Genomic DNA, 23,787 nt, shown 5'->3' with positions numbered 1-23,787 from the left:
TTTCCGGCCCAGCCCGGTCCGGTCCGGTCCGGTCCTGCCCATCCCGACTGCTGCTCACGCCACGCGTGACACATCACAGCACACAGCAGCAACACATCAGGACGCTAAAAGCAGCCAGTTCATTCCCCAGCCGCTTCACAGCAGGGATCCGTGCGCACAATATGGGCAACGTGCAGGTAGGTAGTAATTATTATTTTGTTTATCCCCCAACTTGTTCTGCTAATTTACGCGACTACTTTGAGGAGTAACATTTTTGATTTTTTTTAAATATATTGTTTAGAAAATGGAATTTAATCAGTTTTACGAGTAAAATTACAAATCAGAAGCCATAATTTCACAAAAAAAAAAAAAAAAAAAAGAACTCGGCTTTGTCATTTTCTCCAATTAGACAATTAGTCTCAGTGGAAACCGCATGAAACGCAAGTGCGCAGTAAACAGGGAGTGTGCTCTGCCAGAAGCGGATACATCAGGGAATTTCAGATCAATGAGGCTGCATTGTGTTGACGAGAGGGAGGGAGAGGAAGAAGAGAGCAGAGGAAGAGGCCGCTGCTGCTGCTGCTGGCCCATGACTCAGCACAGGCAGCAGCACCCTGCTCCCGCGGGAGAGACTACTTCCTGGATGCAACACCATAACAAATCCTCTGCAGCGTCTCCTTTTAACTGTAGTCACTTTGTGATTCTTTTTTTCTGCAAATAAATATTTCAATCATCTGTCTCTGTTTTCTCCCCTCAGCCCACCGTAGTCCCATTTGAGGACTTTGACGTTACGGCTGACATCAAAGACATTAGAAAAGCATGTAAAGGTTTAGGTAAGTACACAGAAACCAAAAAAAAAAAAATCTTTAGAAACATTGTTAGAAAACCCTTTTAAAACTGGAACAAAAGGGGCAAAGTAACTTTTCTATAGCTTTATATCACGCTATATTTTTATTCCCCCATCAAAAACACACCAGCAGTGTTGCCTTGACTCTTCCATGCATGTTTGAGAAATCCATCAATCTCCCCTGGATGCAGAAGACGAGTGGCTGCCTTCCCCACTGAGATCCTTCAGACTAGCCAGCACCAACCAGCAAACACCTGGTGGAAATGAGCATCTGCTGAGCTCATTCTAGGAGCTACTTGTCAGTGAAACGCTGGTAAAAACGATGTAAACGATGTAAGAGGGACGTTGTTGTGACGACTTCCTGAAGGTGGAGCGTCAGACGGAGCAGGAGCTTCTTAAAGAGACGGAGACCTGAAGTCTCGTTCGATATTCACACCATTTTTTTTTAAAATAACAACTGAAGGCAACATAGTTTCTTGATTGTGCTACAAAATAGCACGTTGTGCCTGGAAAATCCATAACACCGCCCCTTTAATGAAGAGCCTAAAGTGTGATTAGTTGCGTGGGAGACGCTCTAGTTTCTAATTTCTGTGTTGCTTCATGTTTTCCAGGCACAGATGAGGAAGCTGTCATCCAGATCCTGGCCAACCGCTCTGCGGCTCAGCGTCTGGAGATCAAACAGGCCTATTTTGAAAAGTATGACGACGTGAGTGCCCCGCCCTCCTCTGTTCTGCTCTGTGTGTGTGTGTTTGCCCTCTGACACAAACCCGGCTGAGCTGTGTTGTCTGTCAGGAGCTGGAGGAGGTGCTGAAGAAGGAGCTCACCGGTAGCTTTGAAAACGCCGTGGTGGCCATGTTGGACGCGCCGCAGGTGTTCTTCGCCAAGGAGCTCAGGAAGGCGATGAAGGGGGCGGGAACAGACGAGGCTGTCCTGGTGGAGATCCTGTGCACGGCTACGAACGAGGTGGGCAGCGAGTTGGGTTGGTGGTGTTGAACAAAAGGAGGAGTACGTTGTGTTTGAGCTTTTGTCCTTTTTTATAAAAAAAAACCCAACAAAACAAACAAACTGTAGAACTGAGATCCGGTGTGTTGTAACTGTGTGTTGGTGTTGACTTTCACTCGGCCTCGTCTTCGTTTATCCCACAGGATATCATGAGCTACAAGGAGGCGTACGTCCAGGGTAGGTTTTCAAACTGTCTACCAGCTTTGGTTTTCTGTTCGTTCTGAAAAACACAGCCAGCTTAACGACAGGAAGAACTTTGTCACATTTCGTCGGGTTCCGAAAATTGCTACAAAGCAAAAATAAATAAATAACTAAATTCTGCTGGAAGGCGAACTTCTGCTCAAGTCTCTTGGTAGTGTGCGTTTGTCTGGTTTTCTAAGTGTTGTTTCCTTTCAGTGAACGAGCGCGACCTGGAGGCGGACATAGAGGGCGATACCAGCGGAGACGTTAGGAACCTGCTGATCTCACTGCTGCAGGTACAAAAACCGACCATTGTTGGGGTTTCGGTTGTCGAATGAAAGCGCTCCCTCCTGTCCCGCCCCCCCACTGAGTCTGGAAGGAGAGTCCAGGCGGGAGAAGAACGCTGCTTTTGTCCTTCCTCCCTCAGATTGTTTCTCAGAGTCGTTGCCGGTGCCTCAGCTCGCCCACTGCCACATTCGTCACATAGCTTGGCACGCTCGGGCTCCCCTCCGACTCGGCATCCTGTCTGTTTCCTTCCTTCCCTGGGGTATATAAAAAAAAATAAAAATCAGGACAAACAGAGAGAGTGACTCACGTTTTACAGCAGTGCCGTTCTGGGGAACTTCAGTGGCCTTCAACAGTTTCCTATTTATGAGCTCCAGATAACTGCTATCTCATTAAATGCCTGGTGTTGTTCTTGTTGTCCACTCTCTTTGACTTGTCCCTAACGCTCTCTCTCTCTCTCTCTCTGTTTCTCTTTCCACCCATCTTTCTGATCCTCGTCCCTCTCTTTTTTCTCTCCCACGTCTTCCTTCGCAGGCGAGCAGAGATGAGGGCTACGAGGTGGACGAGGGTTTGGCCGAACAGGACGCCATGTCTCTTTTTGAGGTGTCCAGCACAGGCTTCTCATATACGTTACATTCAGCTCAAGAAAAACATGAGAGTGAAGTGGAAAGAATTGGGCTCACGGTTTCAAAAGTTCCTTTCGAATACAGAATCAGAAAAGCAAAAGGCATTCAATCAGATTTAGGCCCCTGCAAACCCCGACGCACCTCAATACAATCCGGTTCCACCAACTGCTTTCAGAAGTCACCGACTCGGCAGATGTCAGTGTAATTTTCCTTCTTCATAAAAATGCATTACTTTTAAAAATATATATAAATTCATCACCTCTTCACGATCATTCCTTAGTCCTCAAAGAACTTACAACCAGACTCCTAAAACTATGTCTTCATTTCTCTAACGCCTGGCCGAGATGGCAAATAACCGTGAGCAAATAACAGTCCGAGAGAGACATCCAATACAACTGCAGACACTCGTATATGTTGCCGTATTGTCTTCGTTTTGTGTACACAACAGGCAGGTGAGGGCAGGTTTGGTACGGACGAGTCGACCTTCACCTACATCCTGACGCACAGGAACTACATGCAGCTTCAGGCCACCTTTAAGGCCTACGAGTCCGTACGTACCGCACCGTAGCGAACCTACTCCAAAATGAGTCCGTTCGCTTCCTTTCGTCAATTTCACGCACGTTCATGCTGCCTTGTTCGCATGCAGCTTTCGGGGACGGACATTTTGGACACGATTGACGCCGAGGCGACGGGAACCCTCAAGGACTGCTATGTTACTCTTGGTAAGCAGAAGCTTTTGATCACTTTATTTCATTACAACCGACGCCTGCTGATTTCATGTGTGTGTGTGTTTTGACTGACAGTGAGGTGTGCCAAGAACCCGCAGCTGTATTTTGCTCGACGCCTTAATGCTGCAATGAAGGGACTTGGCACTGATGAAGACACGCTCATACGCATCATCGTAGGCCGCTCCGAGGTAAAGTGTGTGGGGGTGTGTGTTTGTAATACCTTATGGGGACCATTTTCCTGACACATACTACGTTGTGGGGACCAACTGCTCTTTGTGAGGACCGAAGCCTGGTCACCACAAGGGGAAACGCTGTTTTTGGGTCAGGGGTCAGATTTAGGACTAAGTTGTGAATTGAGTTTTGGTTAGGATACAGGTAGGGTTTAGGCTGTAGTAATGAATGGAAGTAAATGGAAAGTCCCCACAAAGATGGCCCCGCAAACGTGTGTGTGTGTGTGTGTGTGTGTGTGTGTGTGTGTGAAAGGTATGATTGCGACGCTTCACTTCTTGCAAAAATGCAGTGCTATAAATGTTTACCGCCTTTCTGTACAGAACTTTAGTCAGACATGCCTAGGGTAGGTAATTTCTAATTATTAAACGTTTGATTCTTTGATCGGTAACTCAGTACTTGAGCTTCTTTTTTACTAAACGCATTTTTACTCTTGAGTCATTTCTTGGACAGCTACTTTTTACTTGAGTAAAAATACAGTTAAAGTAGAACTTGAGCACAATTTTTGGCTTCTCTAGCCATCCCTCTAGCAAAAGACGATAACTTTTTACACCGACTTGAAGAATTTTCCATTCATTTGATGGTACATTTATGTATCTTGAGTCATTGATGATGCATCAAGCAATAAAAATATAAATATTATGGAATATAAATGTTGTGGATGCACCACTGTCCTTGTTTCCAACCCTCAGATCGACCTGGAAACGGTGAAGGACATGTACCTGGAGAAGTACGACGTCACCCTGAAAGACGCCCTGGACTCGGAGTGTGGGGGAGACTTTAAGCGTCTGCTCATTGAGATCTTGCACTGAATCACACATTTGCATTCACGTCCACGCCTCACCCGGCCTTATTCCGCTGTGACGTAACAGGATGCCACTACATGCTCTGTTTTCTATCACTCTTCACTCTCTACTCTAGCCTCTCTCCGTCTCGGAGAGTTCACTTTACAGCGCGGACCAAAAAAAACCAACTCGACGTAATCCAGTTCAGTGTTTCGGCGTGTGGTAATTTCTTTTTTACAGGCTTTGTTAACACCTTTGAGACTTTTCAGAAAATCCGCTTAACTTGTTGTCCAGTTACTCAACAACACGACAGGAGAGCGGAACCAACAGCATCACGTTCGTGCGTCTTAAAAGTTGCAGCGAAGTCATCGTCGTCTGGTGTTTTTCTACTTTAAGCTGCGATCGTTAAGCGTCTGCTAACAGAATAACAGGCGTTCGTCTCTCGTCGATTCTTCACGTCACTATTTGCCCGAAGGACAACCTTCGCAAGATTATAAGCGATGCAAGTTACTTTCCGCTGCAACACAGAAGTGCCCGATTACCTTTAAGATCCGGAAACATTTGAGCATTCTCTTAGAACTTCAGATGTTGGCACGTCTTTATGAAAGGCTCGGTCGTTTAAGGGATTCGCTGCAGGCTTTTTGGTCGCGTATTTCAAAAGACTAGCGAGACGTGCAAGTGCTCCAAGTCGTTTTTAAAAGCTCACATGTTGCCTTGTTAGATTTCTAGACGCTCTTAGACTTTTTTTTTTTCCCCGAGTTGCATTGAGTACTTGCATTCACTGCTTAAAAAATAGCCCTAGTTGATTGAGACGACACCGATCAGGACATAACTTTTGAAGTGCAATGTTCTAAAGTAGTCTCACTGAGACTGAGCTCTGTTAAGTAGAGTAGTACGAACGCTTTGAGGCATAATTGAAATATTGCATATTACAATATAACTGATGTAACTGTATACATGTAACAAAATTTAGCTGATGTCTGTTAGTGTTTGTACAATACTGGTATGTAATAGATATTAATAAATTTTAACCACCTGAACTGAGTTCATTTTTCCTGTAGAGGGCAGTGTTGAACCATTTCCGTAATGGAGGGGGTGGAGGGGGGGAAACAACCAATGACACTAATGATGTAAAGTCAAATATTTTCAGCCCCACATAATATGAAATATAACAGGGTGATAATATTGTTTTGAAGATGATGCTAGTTGCTCTTCTAAGTGACGTGTGTTTAACGTCTATATTTCAGGCTTGCACAGAAGTTTCCGTCAACAAGTTTGACCCCAATCACCTTTTGATTTATACCAGAGTAAAAATCCTGTGTGATGTTGCCGGCTGGGTTGAAACTGGACAGTAAAAAAAGTAAATTCAAGTATGAAATGATTCCAGATGTGCCGCTGTCACATAAACAGCCAGTGTCTCTCCCTCTGCCTCTAGATTTTTTCCCCCCATCTCTTTCTCTCCAAACTTCTCATGGTTTATTTCACCAGTTTCAGAGACCAGTGTGCACCTGTTTTCTGTGCTTTCTGTATATATGCTTCCAGTCTGTGCACCATATGTGGCCTCCCCGACTCTGGCTGGCCATTTATTTGTCTGGCTGAGACGTGTTGGCCCCACCACATGTGGCTGCAGATAAATAGAGAGGTTCGGGGTCTGTAGACACCAGTCTGGTGCAGGATTCTTTGTTTTTTTGAAGGGAATGAACACTATTGCTGTTCTTTTTTGTTTAAAAACGAGCTTTCGACGTTTATGTGCTAACGCATGTGATTAATCTAAAACGTTTACCTCGTTTGTAGCTGCGTTTCCATTTACCATAATTGTGCAATTTAACATTTCGAAAATAAATTCACTTAATGGAACCACACCATTTTTTTCGATAGTTTTGGCACTATGATGTTGGGTTTTTTTTTACCGTACCGAAATTGGTTTAGTTTGCAAAACTGCAGTGGAAACACATTTTTTGCATCACACCAGTCACATGATCAACAACAGGATGTTGTCGCTGGAGGAAACCACGAAGAAGACAACAGGAAGTAGCTGGAGGATGATCACGCAGCATATTTTTTAATGACTTATCACTGAACAAACTCATTTCAATGTGATTTTAATTCCATTCCTTATTTAATGGAAACATCGCATATGCAAATTGTGTTTTTTCGACGTTGGTGGCAAATTGACAAGGTTTTACAGACATTTGTATATAAAGCAGCTACTGTTGCATAATGCAGATTAATCGTACTACCTATTTTGAGCTAAAAGCGTCAAGTACACCTCGCTGCAGCAAACAGAAAGGGGCGGGGACGGACCACTGTCAGTCTCATACCTTATATGGAAACGGGACCATTGCACACCGGAAGTGAAGGGGGCGCTATTTCCTATATGATCAGCAGCCTCCCGTTTTTATTTTCTTTTTAAATCTGCAATATATTTTCACCTTTAGGAAGGATTTTCACTCTCAGCATGTATTTGAACTTCTCTCTTTCATTTACTTCAGCGCAGCTCACAGTTTTTAACAAATTGTGTAGCTTTCGGTGTATTTCTAAATCTGCTCCTTAGTCGCATCTTTTCGGGCCTCTACTGCCTCTAGTGGCGAGGGGGTGGCAACACATCTAATCTAATTACGTTATCAAATCCTCCTTCATCGGGGCATGCGGGGCAGGTGTGAAATAATTAGAAATAAATGCTGTAGATGTATAACATTGTGTGCAAGGAATCCATATGGAGGCCAACTTTTAATATTATTGAAATAAATTAGCTTTTTGATTTACTCATTCGAGATGTGGACATTTACAGTTATTTAAATCAAGTTCTGAATAACTTTTTTTTTATATAGAACAAATCTGAATGTGTTTTATTTTGCCGGTAATTATGATGTCCTTCTGGTTTGATGCACCAGTTAGTACTGCACTTTGCTTTTACTTTTTATGTGTATTATGTCTGTTACAAGTAACTTTTACACACAACAGAGGAGATTGTTTTAAGTTAATAATTCCTTAGCATTGATTTTAAATAAGTATTAGTTCAACTGGCAGATTATTTCACTTATGGGGAAAATATCTTGTTAAAAGTTTGATCCGTCAGTGGAACTAGTACTTTTTAAAAATGAATTTAAATTCATTTTTAAATGAAAATGTCTTACTAACTTGTAGTTAGTAAGACGAAACTAACTACATGAAGTTAGTTTTGTCTTACTTCATGTACTAAAAAACTAGACCAAAACTACTTGGTCAGAGTTTGTGTTTTCGCAGTGCATTTATTACATGTTAACAGATCAAGAAAAGAAAAAAAAAAGTAATTGGCTGAGTTTTATTTTGGAATATCAGAATGCCACACTTTTCAAACAATTATAATGAAAAACTGTTCAAAAAATTCTTTCTGCTTAAACTTTGCAAATATATTAATTAAAATTCAAACAAAATACGCTGAAGTTTGTGTTTATAAGGCAACAAAAAGTAAAAAAAACAACATTTAAAATCAGTGTAAAAGCTGTGGCGTCTCTCAGCTGCTCCTCTGTGAGGGGCAGCCAGTAAATGCAGGGAACAGTTTTAGTGTTGCCAAACAAATCGTCCAGCAGCCTTGCAGAAGAATCCTCGGCTATTTTGAGAGGAAAAACAAAACAAAACAGAAAAAAAAGACAGAAGTTCAACAAGAATTTATCATCAATCACACCGTATCCAGGTAAAAGGATCTAACATGAGCCGTGGTTCTGACCACCTGTGCTGCCTCGTCGTTTCCTACCGCAGCAGGGATAAATAGCTCAGTCGGTGTAAGATGTTTACAGACCGAAAACTATAGCAGGCTGTGTTAATGTTAAATATGATCATTTCTGATCACTCATTTCTTTATGTGACGAGACTGAAGTGGAAGCTTAGAAGTTGTGCTTAGCATAGCATTGGAACAATTTACACGACAAAAACACAAAAATATCACTTCATCAGAATATCCTACCCGTTTAAAATGAAAAGCTATCGCAGATGTTTGCACTAATCCTTTTATGAGAATTAAATATTCAAGAAAGAATTTGATGTAAATTATACATTTTGTGATTCATATCCTTAAACTGTTGTCCACTTGTTTTGGCGCTGTAACTTTGTTGATGCTTTTTGGCAGAATCTGTGTGACTTTATCCACAACAACATAGAAGCACAATTTATTCTGTTATGGGAAGATTTCTTACTTGGCCTCACTAAAATCATGCTTAACAATTCTGAGTTTCTCATAAATCCTTTATTGTCACCAGCTAAATATCATATTCATTGTTCCAGGTAGAGAAAGCCATGCCTTGCTGCATTTTACAATGAAGTTAAGTTTTATATCCTGACTATGAAAGACTCTGACAAAAAATAGCTATTAAAACAATTTAAATCTGTACTGCTTTGAGTTGGGAACCGAAGCCCCTTAGCTTTTTCTTGAATATGTTTATCTGTATTTGTTTTTCTTGAGGCATAACAAATGTTTCACTCTGTCGTTATACAGTGTATCTGAGAATAAAGTTTAAAAAAAACCATTCCCCCCCTCCCCCGCAACAGACTTCTTGTGGCTTTGATGTGAAGCAGTGATGTCACTCATCCTGTCTGTGACATCACTGGTCACTGTCTCTGTATTCCCAGATTCCACAGAAAAATTCATTTGCGGTTTTAGGTTCGACACGAAGAGACACGTACCATGGCAGAGAAGGATTATTTTTTGGCAAAAGTAAAGACTACTGCAATGGGAGGAAACGTTTTCCTGGTGGAAGGAACAAACATTTTGGAGAGGAGCTGCGAGAAATACGAGCGCGAAAACGAGCAGCTTAAAGACATGGTGGCAATGTTGAGTAAAAAAATCGGGTGTCTCCAACGTAGCCAGAGCAAGAGCGACGTTAGAAACTGTCAAACAGTGAACGAGATGCTTCGATGTCGCAATGAACATTATGAACAAAAAATCAGACGACTCAATTTAGATTTGGACGAAGCCAGGAATACGACACAACGACTACAAACTGACTACGACTCCATGGCGAGAACCAATGTGCTCCAGGAACGGACAAACAAAACTATAAAAGAAAACGCACGGGATTCTCTGAGGAAGATAACAGAAAAGATTGAATTCCTGGAAGCGGAAAATGACCAACTAAACAAAGAGATTGTTGTTTTGAAAATTAAGCTGGACAGAGCCAAATCCAGGATGGAAAAGAAATCAGAGGATGAGATCTTGGTGCTGGAAGAAACTCCAAAGACCACAATATTTCACAGAATCGGGCACGCTTTTCTGGATATGTACGAGTCGGGAACGATAGGAAACTGGTTGTCATCATGGTTCTTTTAATTTTTAAAGTCTTCTGTGTCCGTTCCAGGAGCACATTGGTTCTCACCATGGCCTGATTCTACCCCAGAAAAGGGTAGAGTACCTTCTCCGGGTCGGGGGGGGGGGTGTCCTGCCCCAAGTGGAAGAGTTCAAGTATCTCGGGATCTTGTTCACGAATGGGGGAAGAAGCGAGCGGGAGATCGACAGGTGGATTGGCGCAGCGTCTGCCATTAAGCGGGTGCTGTACCAGTCCGTCGTGGTGAAGAGAGAGCTGAGCCAAAAAGCGAAGCTCTCGATTTACCGGTTGATCTACGTTCCCACCCTCATCTATGGTCATGAGCTTTGGGTCATGACCGAAAGAACGAGATCGTGGATACAAGCGGCCGAAATGGGTTTTCTCTATAGGGTGGCTGGGCTCTCCCTTAGAGATAGGGTGAGAAGCTCAGTCATCTGGGAGGGACTCAGAGTAGAGCCGCTGCTGCTTCACGTCGAGAGGAGCCAGTTGAGGGGCATCTGGCCAGGATGCCTCCTGGACGCCTCCCTGGTGAGGTGGCTCGGGTACGTCCCACCGGGAGGCGACCCCAGGGAAGACCCAGGACACGCTGGAGGGACTATGTCTATATGAGGGGCTATAAACAATGACTATGGCCTGGGAACGCCTCGGGATTCCCCCGGAGGAGCTGGAACAAGTGGCTGGGGAGAGGGAAGTCTGGGCCTCCCTTCTGAAGCTGCTACCCCCGCGACCCGATCCCGGATAAGCAGAAGAAGATGGATGGATGGATTTGCAGTGAGTAGCTTTGTCCCATGTTTATTAAGATTGCGTCTGCCTCTTCCAAAAAAGGTGAAAGCGCTGCCAATAGATCTAGAGGTTATTGATGAAGGTCACTGAGCTGGCAGAGCAGGTTTTAATCAGCCATTTGTTTATCATGCCCAGCCTGGAGTGTTTTTTGTCTGATGGAATTGGACCACTGAGAAATAACTTCATTTTTAACTTTCCCATAGTGTTCAGAAGAATATTAAAGTCCTTTTTCAGAAGTTTCTGCTTTGCCAGATTGTTGGCTCCAACATGCACAACTAAAGTAACATAAATATTTGGCCGATCAGCGGTTAGAGAGAGAACTTTACGAGTTAAATCAGATACAGTGTCACCAGGAGAAGAAATCACTCTCATTTTCTTGGGATTGCAAACGTGACTGATTCCATTTACTGCCTCATCTCCAACAATAAGCACTTTTGGGATACCTTTTGTTTAGCTGGTGGTTTACCTGTTTTGTCCTTTGGGGTTTGGGGGGTGGATGTGTTGGTCTTGCCTCATTGTTGATGTTTGAAGGCGAGGTTTCACTCAGAGGCTCAGGCTGGAGTGCAGAAAATCTGTTTTTCAGTGGGATTCCCACAGAGTCAGAATGTTTTGAGGCCCGGGCTGGTCGCTCTGTCCTTGGGAGCGGGGTCGGTAGAACCGTTTTGGTTGCAGCTGCTTGTTTGTTTTCTTTTGGTTTAGCAGGTGTTGAAGTTGAAGGTGGGTTTCGGCTCAGAGCCGGCCACGCTGATTCGTCCAGGTGAGGGATTTCTCCCTGTTAGTTGTCTCCACGGATCTGCAGTGTGAGACTTTTGCTTCGGCTTGGCACCCAGAGCGTTCCAGGGTGAGCTGCTTGATGCGAGGCGTACGGCCTCTCCGTTGATTTGAGGAGTTGTCTGATTTCCACAGGTAGCGTTGATCTCAAAGTTCACCTCCAGCTGTTTGATTTTCATTTCTATAGACTGAAGTCGTTGTATAATACTGCTAATGTCCCTTGGGGTTAGCTGGAGGCATTTTGCCATGGTTCAACTTGGAGATGAAGAAAAGTAAGGTAAAAAAATAAAGGTAAAAGTAAGAAAGTCCCCCAGTCCTTAGGTTTGAAGTAATCCAGTTATCATGTCGATAATGTAAATATAACTATAAAAACTGTCACTTTAAAATGTAACTCACAGGCAAAGTTATCAGTAAAGACGAGAGAGAGCAGGATAAGCTGTTCCTCCTTCAGCTACCACAGCACAATATGTCAAAATTTAATCGATAGATTGATTTATGACCTTAATAATTAATTGCTTTTAATTTCTGGTGACTGAATGCCTCCCTCTCTCCCCCTCCTTAAAAAATAATCATTCTTTTGACATCTGTTAATCCCATCTTTGTGACACTTTGTTTTCATAAACTCCTTCTCACCTCTATGATTGTTTAAAAAGAATACAATTAAGTATGAAAAACAATAAGTGTTACACTTAATCAGTAATAATATATAGTATATATTATACCTAGAGAAATGTAAATAGATTTGGAGTGTTGTAATACCTCTAGTTTTAAACAGATTGTCTTCCTGATACACAGTGTGAAGGGGAGAGGGGTGACCCCTGCCCTGCTCAGCACACCATCTGTGTTTCTGTGTGTTGTGAGAGGAAAAAAGCCCTTGTCCTTCCGTAAGAGTGAAACATACCTCTAAATCACAAACATCTAAAAAAAAACCCCTACAGTTTAACTGGTAGCATGACTAGTCAGTGCTGACTACGAGTTTGTGATTTCCTTCATCCATTCAAAAAACTAAATCTGTAAGAACTAAACTCTTACATACGTATAAATTGCATATCATATATTTGATATGCAATTCAAATATATGCTGCATATCAAACACAAATTCAATCAGTGAATCTGTGTTTATTTCTTAAATACCTTTTCTCGCTGAGACTTAGTTACATCTTCTATCACTGGAAATTAAAGGCAATTAATTATTAAGGTCATAAATCACTGCAATGATTAAATTTTGACATAAGGGTGACTCTATAGTCTCTATTGTTCACTTATATATGTTGTTAAAGCCTGATCCTAATGCTGTGAAGCATTATATTTAGTATCTGGGTTAAGGTGTAGATTAAGTTTAGACTGAGGTTAGGAGTAGTTTTGTGTTCTGGTAACGTCAAGGTTTGGGGTTGTCTAATGGTGCGTTCACACAAACGCGTTACGTCAAAAACGTGCCAAAAGCTTCAAGTTCAACGAGTGTCCACTTTGCTGCGTTCACACCAAACTCCTTTTGAGCGTCAGGCGCGTCTGGTTTACAGTCAAAGTCTATGTGGAGGCTCGACGAAGGCCGTTGCGCGTTTTAAATCGTTTGGAGAGTTTGAGGCGTCAAGAGCGTCCAACGGAAAACAACGGCTAGAGCTGACGTGCCCTCGACGCGCCTCCACAGTCTTTTAATGTACACCAGACGCACCAAATGCTAGTTGTCAAGCATTTGGCATCAAGCGTCTGCATTCAAAGTGCGCAGGCGTCGACCTTGAAGCATCGGAGGCGTTTTTGATGCAAGTAACGTGTTTGGTGTGAACGAACCATTATGGTGCGTTTACCACGAGGCAATAAACCACTTTAAATATACAAGATTACAGTCCTGTTCCCACTAAGTTACTGGTATGATTTTCATATCTGTATTGACACATTTCGAGCTAAAAAACAGGGCTTGCAAATATCGGCAGGCTAATAATTTGCTGTACCAAAATAAGCATCCCTGCTAACTCAGACACATAGTAAGGCTTTCTGCATAATCACACCTATTATACAAACTACTGGTATGAGTTTTATATAAATAAGATTATATTTGTGGGAAGTAGACAGGCCATGTATATATCGGCAAGCTAATAATTAGCTTTGCCAAAAAATGCATCCCCCTCTTATCTTGAAGAAATAAGGAGTTAAGTGGGATTTCACCTTTTCTACATAATCACACTTGTTCTCTAAACTACTGGTATAAGTTTTATATCAATAGGACAATAGACAGGAGATGCAGATATTGTCAGACTCAGACATTAAAATGCAACTTCTCCTATATTAATAGACTGGACAGTTAAGGGTGATATCAAATGTCCTACATAATGGACCTCTGTTTTCTCATGCTTTAAGTCAGGGGTGTCAAACTCACTTTTTTTAGGGGCCACATACAGCTTAGTCTGATCTCAAGGGGGCCACACTAGTAAACTGGATCTGCTACTTCAGATGAGATGTAACCTAGGGGTTTTGAGTTAAGCATTCCCTCGATTTCAATCAGAACGGTGTGCAGCACTTCTTCAGTGACGATTTGGGCTCCAATGATGACTTGAAGAGCAGTCTTTAGCGAGCGAATTTCACGCTCCCAGCAACCTCCAAAGTGCGGGGAACCAGGAGGATTGAAAATGAACTTGATTTGCTGGCAAGCTAGCTGCTCTTTGAGGTCAGGGTGAAGAGCTTGAAATGCTTCCAGCAGCTCACGTTCTCCTCCTCTGAAGTTTGTCCCCTGGTCACAGAGGATCTCCTTGGGTTTCCCACGCCTGGCTACAAAGCGTCTCAGAGCCATTAAGAAAGCATCTGTGTCCATACTCGGGATCAAATCAAGGTGCACTGCTCTTGTAGTTAGACATTTAAACAGTATTCCCCACCTTTTCTCATGACTGCGTCGGATCTTGATGGTGTATGGCCCAAAACAATCCACCCCCGTGGAATAAAATGCCGGCTTGAATAGACGCAGTCTGGCTGGAGGGAGATCCGCCATCCGGGGTGGGTTAGGTTGACCTTTCCACCTCTTGCACTCAGCGCAGGATCTCTGATGGCGGTGTACTGCTTCACGTCCACGTAGCACCCAATATCTCCTTCTGATCTCAGCGAACACCCTTTCTGGCCCAGGATGTTGAAGCTTCCTATCATAATCTTGTATGATGAGTTGGGTCAGAGCGTGTCTGGGGTCCAGAACAATAGGGTGAACTCCATCTACAGCCAGGTCAGAATTCCGGCGTAGACGGCCTCCTACTCTGATGAGCCCTGTTTTTTCATCAAACTCAGGTGCAAGTAAAAGAAGACAACTAGATTTGGCAATAGGTTTACCGGCCATTAACAGGGTGATTTCCTCCAAGAATGATTCCCTTTGGGCTCGTTGTAGAGCTTCCATCTCAGCAGCAGCATAGGAATCAGCAGTGATAGGGTGGTTGGGGTCAGCCGCCCCGTGATGGTGATGTACGATGGCCTCCAAGTAGCTGTCCCAAGTTTGGTGCTGGCGTGGATCTTGAACACTGGAGCTGGACACAGTTAGACAAACAGCTTGTCGTTTCAGCTCACCTTCAGGATTACTCTGGGGTGGAGGTGATAGGTCAGGCCAGTAACCTGGAGCTAGTTTCAGGAATTCAGGTCCATCGGTCCATCTACTGCCTTTGCAGATGTCTTGGATAGTGAGGCCACGAGTAATATCATCTGCTGGGTTGTCTCTTGAGGGCACATATCTCCACGTGGAAGCTTCTGTCATATCTTGTATTTCTGCCACACAAGTGCCCACAAAAACCTTGTATCTGCAGGAGTCTGAACCCAACCAGGGTCGGACTGTGGCTGAGTCAGACCACAAGGTACAGCTGTGTATGGGAAGAGTTAACTCAGAGCTGACGACTTTGCAGAGCTGAGCACCTGTTAGAGCGGCACACAACTCTAACCGAGGAACAGATTGCTGCTTCTTTGGAGCAACACGAGATCGAGCTGCAAGGAAGGCAACCTCGACTTCTCCTTCTGGACTCTCTGTTCTGAGATAAGCCACTGATCCATATGCCTGTTCAGAGGCATCACAGAATACATGGATATCTCTCATACAGTTGGGCTGGTCTAATCTGTGACTGGTGTAGCACCTACACTGGAAAAAGTGAAGCACAGAGTTGTTCATTCAAGCTAATAACTACCATTGAATACATTGTAAAATAATTGACTTGGTTGTGAAAGTCTATTTTTTTGCATTCTGAGGTGTCAATTTTGATTCAGACTGAATTAATAACACTTCTGAAGGAAAGAAAGCAAATATTTTGGTTCCTCTCAAAACATACTGAAAGGAAATGATGTCATATTTTCAATCTGAGTCACGTGAGAAGAAGTTGGGGAGAAGTGCTTGGAGAGCTTCGTCCGTTTCGGCATGGGGAAGAAAGAATGATTAACGTCCCAGCACGTCATCAAAGAAACTAAGCTGATGTAAACGTGTCTTAACAAGCCTACAATTGTATTAATGCAAAAGAGGGTTACCCTAACCCTAACCCTAGTTAATATCACCTGGTTAGCAAGCTGAATGTCCCGCCTAAATGTGGGTATCCCAGTAAACGCTTTCTTTTTTCGCCGGGTTAAATGTGGTGTAATTTCTGAACTTACACGTATTTCACGAGAAATATTACTATGTGTACATTGTTCGGTTGTAGCTGGAATTAATCAAGGTAGGCATAATTCGTTACCAATCAATAGCTTCCACCACGGTTAGCTCGGCTACACCGTGAATTTGACTAGCTCAACACGTTAAGCCATGTTAGCAATTAGTTAGTCTAGTGTGTTTATACCACTATGATTGTAAAGTCCCAGTTTGTTAATGGTAGCGAGGCCTGTTGAAAATTAATGGTGTTTTGTGCATGCATTATACTTGTATGGTATGGTAGGTGATGTTTCCCAGTGTTCGCCATGCTGGTGTTACTGGCACCAGACCTAGGGGAATCTGAGCCAGTATCAAGCAGTGCAAAGGCACATGAATCCTTTGCAACCAATTTCTGTGGATCACAGAGGAAGCGAGTTGAAACAATGTTACTCTGGCAGAGCTCGTTTATTCTGAGCCGCGCATTTTCAATTAAACAAACACAACCACAATACAATTCAAATGCAGTCAACAACATCCGGAGTTTCCACAAAGAAATAAAATAAAGTAAAATAAAATAAAATCCTCAAATAAAATAACATAATAGCAAAAGAAATTAAGAAAATCTAATTCTAAATTAACATAACCCAACTGAACAAAACGTTCCATCTACAACACACAGTGAACTGACACACCAACGTTTGTCAGTTACAACTGTTTTTTTTAACGTTTGTCAGTTGTAACTGTTACAGCAGCCACAAAAGAGACCAAGCCCAACACAAATAAATACACTGTTATAAGAAACAAAAATATTATAATGCTACCCAAACAATACTGACCGATCAAGTGATATAAATAAATTTAAAAATCCCCAAGGCTCCAACAACAAAAAGCAAGCTACACGCCGACACAGATCAACGGCAATACAAAACTTTGCAATTATACATGTAAGTTATACAATAGACTCTGAAATTAATCTTTATCTATGTACAGATCATTTTACATGGCTTATGAGAGTGGCCTTCTATCTCACCTGTGGATCACAGAGGAAGCGAGTTGAAACAACGTTACTCTGGCAGAGCTCGTTTATTCCGAGCCGCGCATGCCCAGAGCCAGGAAACTCGTTCTCCTCGCTAGACCCACAGCGGCGCGAGATCGCCCCCACTGGCAAGAAGACACACGCACACAACAAACACGTCTACACACACAGGAAAAAAACAAAGACAAAAGACAAGACCAACTCCGATAGAAAAATAGGGGGTGTATTTTCTATTTATTTATTGATTTTTTTTAACCTTTTTTTCTCAACCCACTACACTGGTTTGTCCAACTGTTAAAACGGTTGCACAGGGTATGCTCTCGGTAAGCGAATCTCCTTGTTAAACCTTAAACTTTTTGTTCGGCTCTACAACTGGTTTTCAGGCATTTTGTTCACGACACTGCCCCATTTCCTGTAGGTTAAGAACTGCATTTTCCGAATGCATTGTGTTTTCAGAGATATGTCATGGCATGCTGGCAGGTATCTTATGAAGTGTGACTTCGCACGCGTGAGCCAGTAAAACTGTTGGGTTGCAACGTTCAGAAAAACCAAATGAATGTGGAGACGAGATTAAGTGGACCAAACGATTTAATTAATTAATTTATTTATTTTATTTCAGTCGAAGTGGTCTGCAAGATCAGTGTGGCAGGCAGAGTGCTTCAAAAAGTGAACATGCCAACTTCAACCAAGCTTACTCTATTAAAGCAAATCTCTAATGAAGGGGACAGGGGGCCAAGTACAGTGTTGCATTTGCCTGCAGTCATTTTTACATTAGGGTGGCTCTGATTGTAAGAGCGCAGTAGTAGCTATAATGATGTTGAATGAATGAATTTCTGTGTATATCTTAGTTCATACAAAACATGCAGCTCAATGTTCTTTACTACCGCTAGACTCAACATTGTATTTAGGTATATAGATTACCAGACTGTCATTAAAACTAAACAAACTAAGATTTCTGTTCATTGCATTTTCTAAATATTTACTGGTCTGCTTTCCTTTTTTCAGGTTGGATGTGGAAATGCAAAGAATGCAGCGAGCATTTTTCAAGAAGAGCTCTCATCATCTACCTGGGAGAACGTGTTGAGGACCTTATAAAGGAATACATGGTATGTCCAGATATTTTCTGTCACAATGATGATTCAACTTTATTCATCACGGGAGACCACCTATGCCATTATACAGTATATAGTGATTAATGAGGTGTGCCAGACTGCAGTTGTTCAGTTGCATATTTCGTATATTTTGCCTCAGGTCTCCCAGAAAGATCAAGCCGAGCAGGAGCTGGAGAGGACCATCATGGCAGTCTTCATCTTCAGAGAGAATTCAAGCCCTCTACAGCAGCCCCAAGAAGTTGGGATTGTCATTGATGGTGTGGAAGTCCTCAATGAGTTGCCTTCTCTTGCAGCCGGAGTGGCAATGCTCTTTGGACTTTGCTATGCTCTTAACATGGAGTATCCACAGGGTTTCAGGTTCACCTTTGAGGCCCTTCAGAAGATCCTGATGGAGCTTGGTTCCAACAAGATGACTTCCAAGATTCGCAAACTCAGTGGTGAACTCAAAACTGCACAGTAGTGTATATTTGTGTGTGCTTAATGTGTGCATGTAGTTGCCACTGGCTTCTATTTAAGAGGCAGACCACCTCAGCAGCACTTTGTTATACAGGCTCACGGGGTCACTTTCATGGAGTGCTTTTGTTGGAATTTTAGTTCTTTGATGATGTTTAGAGATGCAACATTCCTTCAAGTTCAGATGTGTTTGAACAGTACAACAACAGTGGATGCTTTCCGTCCATTTAATTTAGCTTGGTAAGCCATATTGTCTTTATTTCATTGCTCTGATATAGAGCAACAATGACATGTTTATATTTGTTTGTCTGAACATGCAACTTTTTTTTGTCCTTTTTTACTTGAGAGGAATAAATGACTGAAAAAAAACTGTTGCTGGAGTGTGTTAAGTGTGATGTGAGTGATGCAAATTGTTTTTGAAACCAAGTTTATGAAATATAAAAAAAAGACTTTCATGGTGCCAATGAATTAACTGGTGTTAATGCCTGAATATTAGTTTGGTGCAATGTATATATATTTGATTGGTTCAATTTCAATATTTTAGTTTGGTTCCAAATGTAAACATCTTCTACTGGTTGGCTGTGGTCTATGACGTGTTTCTGCAACGCGAACGTTGCGCAACAAGGGCTGCAAGTAGTTCCAAATGGAAGTACTTGCCACTCGTATACATCAGGGGGCTTGTCTCGGTTCATGTCCCGCCACAGAAACCGAAGCAGGGGTCGATCTGCCGGTAGGAGCCTCACTTGGTGGAACATGCCACGAATATCGCTGCTGAAGGCCACAGCATGTTCCCTGAAACGTAGGAGCACCGCTAGCAAGGCAGGGCCGAGAGTGAGACCTGGTAAGAGGAGTTGATTTAGGTTGTAACCTTGGTGTTGGAATGAACAGTTGTACACCACCCGGTTCTTCCCATTATGTTGAACCATGTGATGGGGTATATACCAAGCTTCACCAATGGTGTCAGACTGATGGTCCACCAACTTCACTACATGTCCAGATTCTACAAGCTTCTCAATCTCCATCTGATAAGCAGCAGCTTGTTCTGGCGACTTGACTAGGCGCTTCTCTGTGCTTCTCAGGAGAGGCAACACTGCTTCTGGTGTGGAGTTCAGTAGAGGCATGTTCTTGATTCGAAGAAGGGGTGTGGCATAACGCTCAACACCACTGACATTGACTCTCACCGTCTGTTTTTGCAGGAGCCCGACTGCTTCGTGATCTTGTCGTGACCTAACTGCTAACTTCTCACTGCGGTAAGGGAGCACATCCATCTGCCATAACTTCTCTACACAGGAGAACAGCTCTGTGGGTGATGATGTAGACGTGAAGAGACAGTGACTCACATTCGTGATGGATTCCATGGCTTGTGCTGGTCCCTGTAGTGTCCAACCGAGGAGAGTCTTCACTGCTGCTGGCCCACCAGGTGATCCCAGTCTGACTGGCTCCACAGGTGTTATGAGGTGTGTGTAATCGGCGCCAATCAGCAACATGGGGCGGACTCTGTTTAAAGGAGGAAGAGGCAAACCTGACAAATGTTTGTACTTCTCCTGGAGTGAGACAACTGGATGGGAATGCTCTGCTAAACTCAGTTGCTCGGCTGTAAAGGCATTCTGGATGCTGTACACTTTGTCAGGGTTGGCTGCTGGGGAAATTGTGAAAGACACAGCCGCCCCGTGGAGCTTCTCCACTTCTTGTCTGACTGTACGAAGAGCTAACACCTCTTTGCTTCCTTTAAGGCCCAACTGTTTGGCAGCAGGCTGAAGCAGGATTGTCCGCTCAGAGCCATCGTCTAAGACGGCATACGTCTCAAGGGACTTGTCACCATTTCTCAGGACTACCTTACTGATCTTCAGTAGCACCTTGCAGTTGTAAACTGGTCGGTCAATATACATGACTTTATTGGCAGTGTTAACAAGGCAACTTTCTGCTGAAGGTGAAACTGATGTTGGTTCCTCCTCTGCTCTCTCATTCACCTCATGCAGCACTAGCAGATGTCTCCTACCACAGGTTTTGCAGGGAGCTTTAAGTGTACACTTTGCCGCTTGGTGATTACGTCCACAACGCCAACACTTATTATTCGTTTTAATCTATGTCGCCTTCTGTTCTTTGCTCAAGGTCTTAAAGTTAGAACAGTTGTTCAGGAAGTGCTTGTCGTTGTCACAATAGGGACAGTAGGCCGTAACCTTCTCTATTCCCTTTGACTTGTTGACAACATATCCAGGTGTAGGTGGTGCTGCTACACTATTTGATCCAGATACCTTCTCAGTACCCAGGAGGATAGTAGCAGTCTTTCTTGAGAGTTTGGAAGTGTGCTTGGTATCAGGCTTCTTGTTAAACGACTCCTCTCTCCTCGGGGCTTCATGCTGTCTTCCTGAACTTCCAGCTCATATTCTAGCCAATCAGCAAAGTCAATGAGGGTAGGAATGGCTACTCTCAGGGGATGGATAAATCTCTTAAAGCTGGCATTGAGGTCATAGGGAAGTTTACTTAAGAGTCTTGAAACATGAGAGCCACAGACTAACTCGATTTGACCTCTCTGCCCCAGTTGTTCCAACATGCCTACTAGTGACCGCATGTTGAGGGCAAACAGACGAAAGCTCTTCACATCACCACAGCGTATATTTGGACCATCCATTAACTCTGCAATCCGTTGCACTGCAAGCTTGTGGGGCTGTCCATACATCTTCGTGAGAGCCAACATTGTATCAGTGTAAGGTTGCCTTGAGTTGCAGTAGGAGTCTGCTACAAGTGAAGCTTCTTCACACTGGAGATGATCAGTGAGGATCTGGTATTTGTATCTTTCAGTAGCATCGCCTGGTAATAGATTCTCTAAGGCAATCTTCATGCGTGCAAACTCTCTGGGATCTGGTGATGTAAATCTGGGGATAGTGGGCTTCGGCCCCCTGTATGTGGTCTCTCTCTGTGGCTCATTAAAGCTGGGAACTTGGACAAATGAAGAATCTCTATGTGAATAGGAATGTGCGCTCTGCTGTGGTGTGTCTGCGTAATATAGGCTATGAGGCAGACCACCAGATGTTTGGGAAACTCTAGGATTAGTGAAATCTAATGGCAGGTTTCTTCGGGAGCTGAATGTTGGATATTGTAGCTGCTGGTATGCTGGAGAATTGGTAGGGGGTTGGTAAGGTCCATAACCACGGCTGTATACACTTTGAGGTGGAGGAGGTGGGAACAGAGGCTGATGGGCGGCTGGCTGGGACTGTAAAGCAACCATCAGGCTCTGAAACTGTTTACGAAGCTCAGCGTTTTCTTGGCGCATCTCTTCGAGAGCAGCACTAAACTCTGGAACTTGGCTGGTCTGCTGCTCCCCGGTGACTTGCTCTATAGATTGACAAAGCTCTCGTTCTTGCTCCATATCATCCCTCAAATCCATCATGTCGAAGCTCTGGCTAATGGGTGGTGATGGAGATCTGGCAGTTGGACGCTCTAGTCCGCTTTGCTCATCTGATGGTTCCCCTGCAGCTGCTGTCCGGGATCTACTCTGAGCTCCAGGTCCACTTAGGTCATAATCTGACAGGTAGGAAGGAACTGACATTCGTCGTTTGGGTCGAGTGTCCAATGCCTTTGACTCTGAATTCTGCATCTTTTAAACAGTAGTCTGCTCTCCGGCTCGAAGGACCATTGAAAATTAGAGGTTGCTTTTGCTGGTGTGACTATGCAGAACACTGTGGTGAGTCGGTCAGAACTCCAAAGAACGCAGAGTCGTACTCCAGGTGATTCAACTCGTACTTGCGGTTTATTTAGGTAATTGTGTGTGGTTCCTGAAATTAAACAACAATACAGCGTCAGTGTCCGAATAAACTGACTGAAGTAGCATCACACATACTGAATAACTGCACATTTCTACATAAATACACGACACAAAAAAAAATCCACCGTGTATAACTCTTAAGTGTGCACGTGAACAGAGCATGCTATTAATTAAGCATGCCATTAGATAAAAATAGAAAAGTAGATAACATGTATAATTGAGAAATGTATTTTATGCTCAAACTGTTTTTTATTTTCATTATACAGATCCACATATCTATTTGCAACATGAACATAAATATTTCTGTTCCCTTTGCTCATACAAGCTACAGAACCATTTAGCACAAACTGCTATGGTTCAACATAACGGTATGTATAACTACACTTGAAAAATATAAAACATTTTTTACATACTTACCAGTTTTCTAGTGTTTCTCTTTTATTTTTAAAGGTTAATCTTTTTTAAATATGTTTTGTACACCAATGTTAAATTTCTGGAAAGTCTAATATATTTTATAAACTAACAGCTGCCATTATAGGTGGGTGTAGAACCCAGATGTGATACTCTAATGACGAGTAGCACAACTTCAATATAGTTTTAGTAAGTAACTGCAATAAACTACACAAGTAAGAGTAACAAAGTATCTGGTGAAATGGCTATTATTAACTACTGTTTTACTGATCATAATGTGCAATGTGATTTTTTATTTTGTTTTTTTTTTTTGTTATTTTCAGATGCCTCTGAATGTTCTTGAAGCTGTTCTCCAGGAGGTGATACCAGCACAGGGAGACTCAGCTTACCTCACCTTGGCATTGACCTGCAAGTGCTTTGAAGCCGTTGTGTCTGAGCCAGTTTTCAGGAAGAAGACTCACTTTGACTTTTTTCACCTAAAACATGTGAAATTAGATTTCAACTACATGAAATCGATTTTTCATTAACAGGTGAGATCAACTGGGGCAAATTTTCAAAAACATTCAAGGCAGAAAACCGGATTACTTTTGCGGTTGTAACGTGTTTTTCCTGCAACCGGTAATATAAAGACTGTGGGCTTCACCGGCAATGGAAGACGAGGAGAGTACCCTGGTTACTGCTGTGATGGCCGACCTGGACACTGCACTGACTGTCAATACTGAATGCAAGGAGAATATTAGTTGCTTTCCACAGTCTTTCACACATTTCAGTTATCACACATTGTTAGTTTATTTTTTTTGTGACATGCCATTTTAAATAATTTCTGCTAAAGAATATTTGCCTTTTGACTTGTGCAGTCATCCTTTTTAATAATGTGTTCTTTCAATATTATTTACATTTTTGAATGTTCCTTTTGTTGTAG

General features: G+C 42.9%; 1 protein-coding gene across 1 annotated transcript; it reads left to right on the top strand.

Moving 5' to 3' along the window:
- Positions 1–66: 66 nt before the first annotated feature.
- LOC102234370 (annexin A13-like) lies at positions 67–5,697 on the top strand. Its single transcript, XM_005804590.3, has 11 exons — positions 67–176; positions 734–809; positions 1,435–1,529; positions 1,616–1,786; positions 1,969–2,002; positions 2,222–2,301; positions 2,825–2,893; positions 3,365–3,466; positions 3,563–3,638; positions 3,720–3,832; positions 4,565–5,697. The coding sequence occupies exons 1-11, from the start codon at positions 162–164 to the stop codon at positions 4,682–4,684; spliced, it is 951 nt and encodes a 316-aa protein (XP_005804647.1). The 5' UTR covers positions 67–161; the 3' UTR covers positions 4,685–5,697.
- Positions 5,698–23,787: the final 18,090 nt, after the last annotated feature.

This window comes from Xiphophorus maculatus, chromosome 6, assembly GCF_002775205.1.
Source record: "Xiphophorus maculatus strain JP 163 A chromosome 6, X_maculatus-5.0-male, whole genome shotgun sequence".
NCBI classification, from domain to species: Eukaryota; Metazoa; Chordata; class Actinopteri; order Cyprinodontiformes; family Poeciliidae; genus Xiphophorus; species Xiphophorus maculatus.
The sequence above is the reverse complement of the archived record's forward strand: the minus strand, read 5'-3'. Positions and strand labels throughout refer to the sequence as shown.

Bases quoted from the DNA above. Each gene is read 5' to 3' on its own strand.
- LOC102234370 (XM_005804590.3), top strand. The intron at 1,787-1,968 runs GTGGGCAGCGAG...TTTATCCCACAG, and splicing joins TGTGCACGGCTACGAACGAG to GATATCATGAGCTACAAGGA. The intron at 2,302-2,824 runs GTACAAAAACCG...CTTCCTTCGCAG, and splicing joins TGCTGATCTCACTGCTGCAG to GCGAGCAGAGATGAGGGCTA.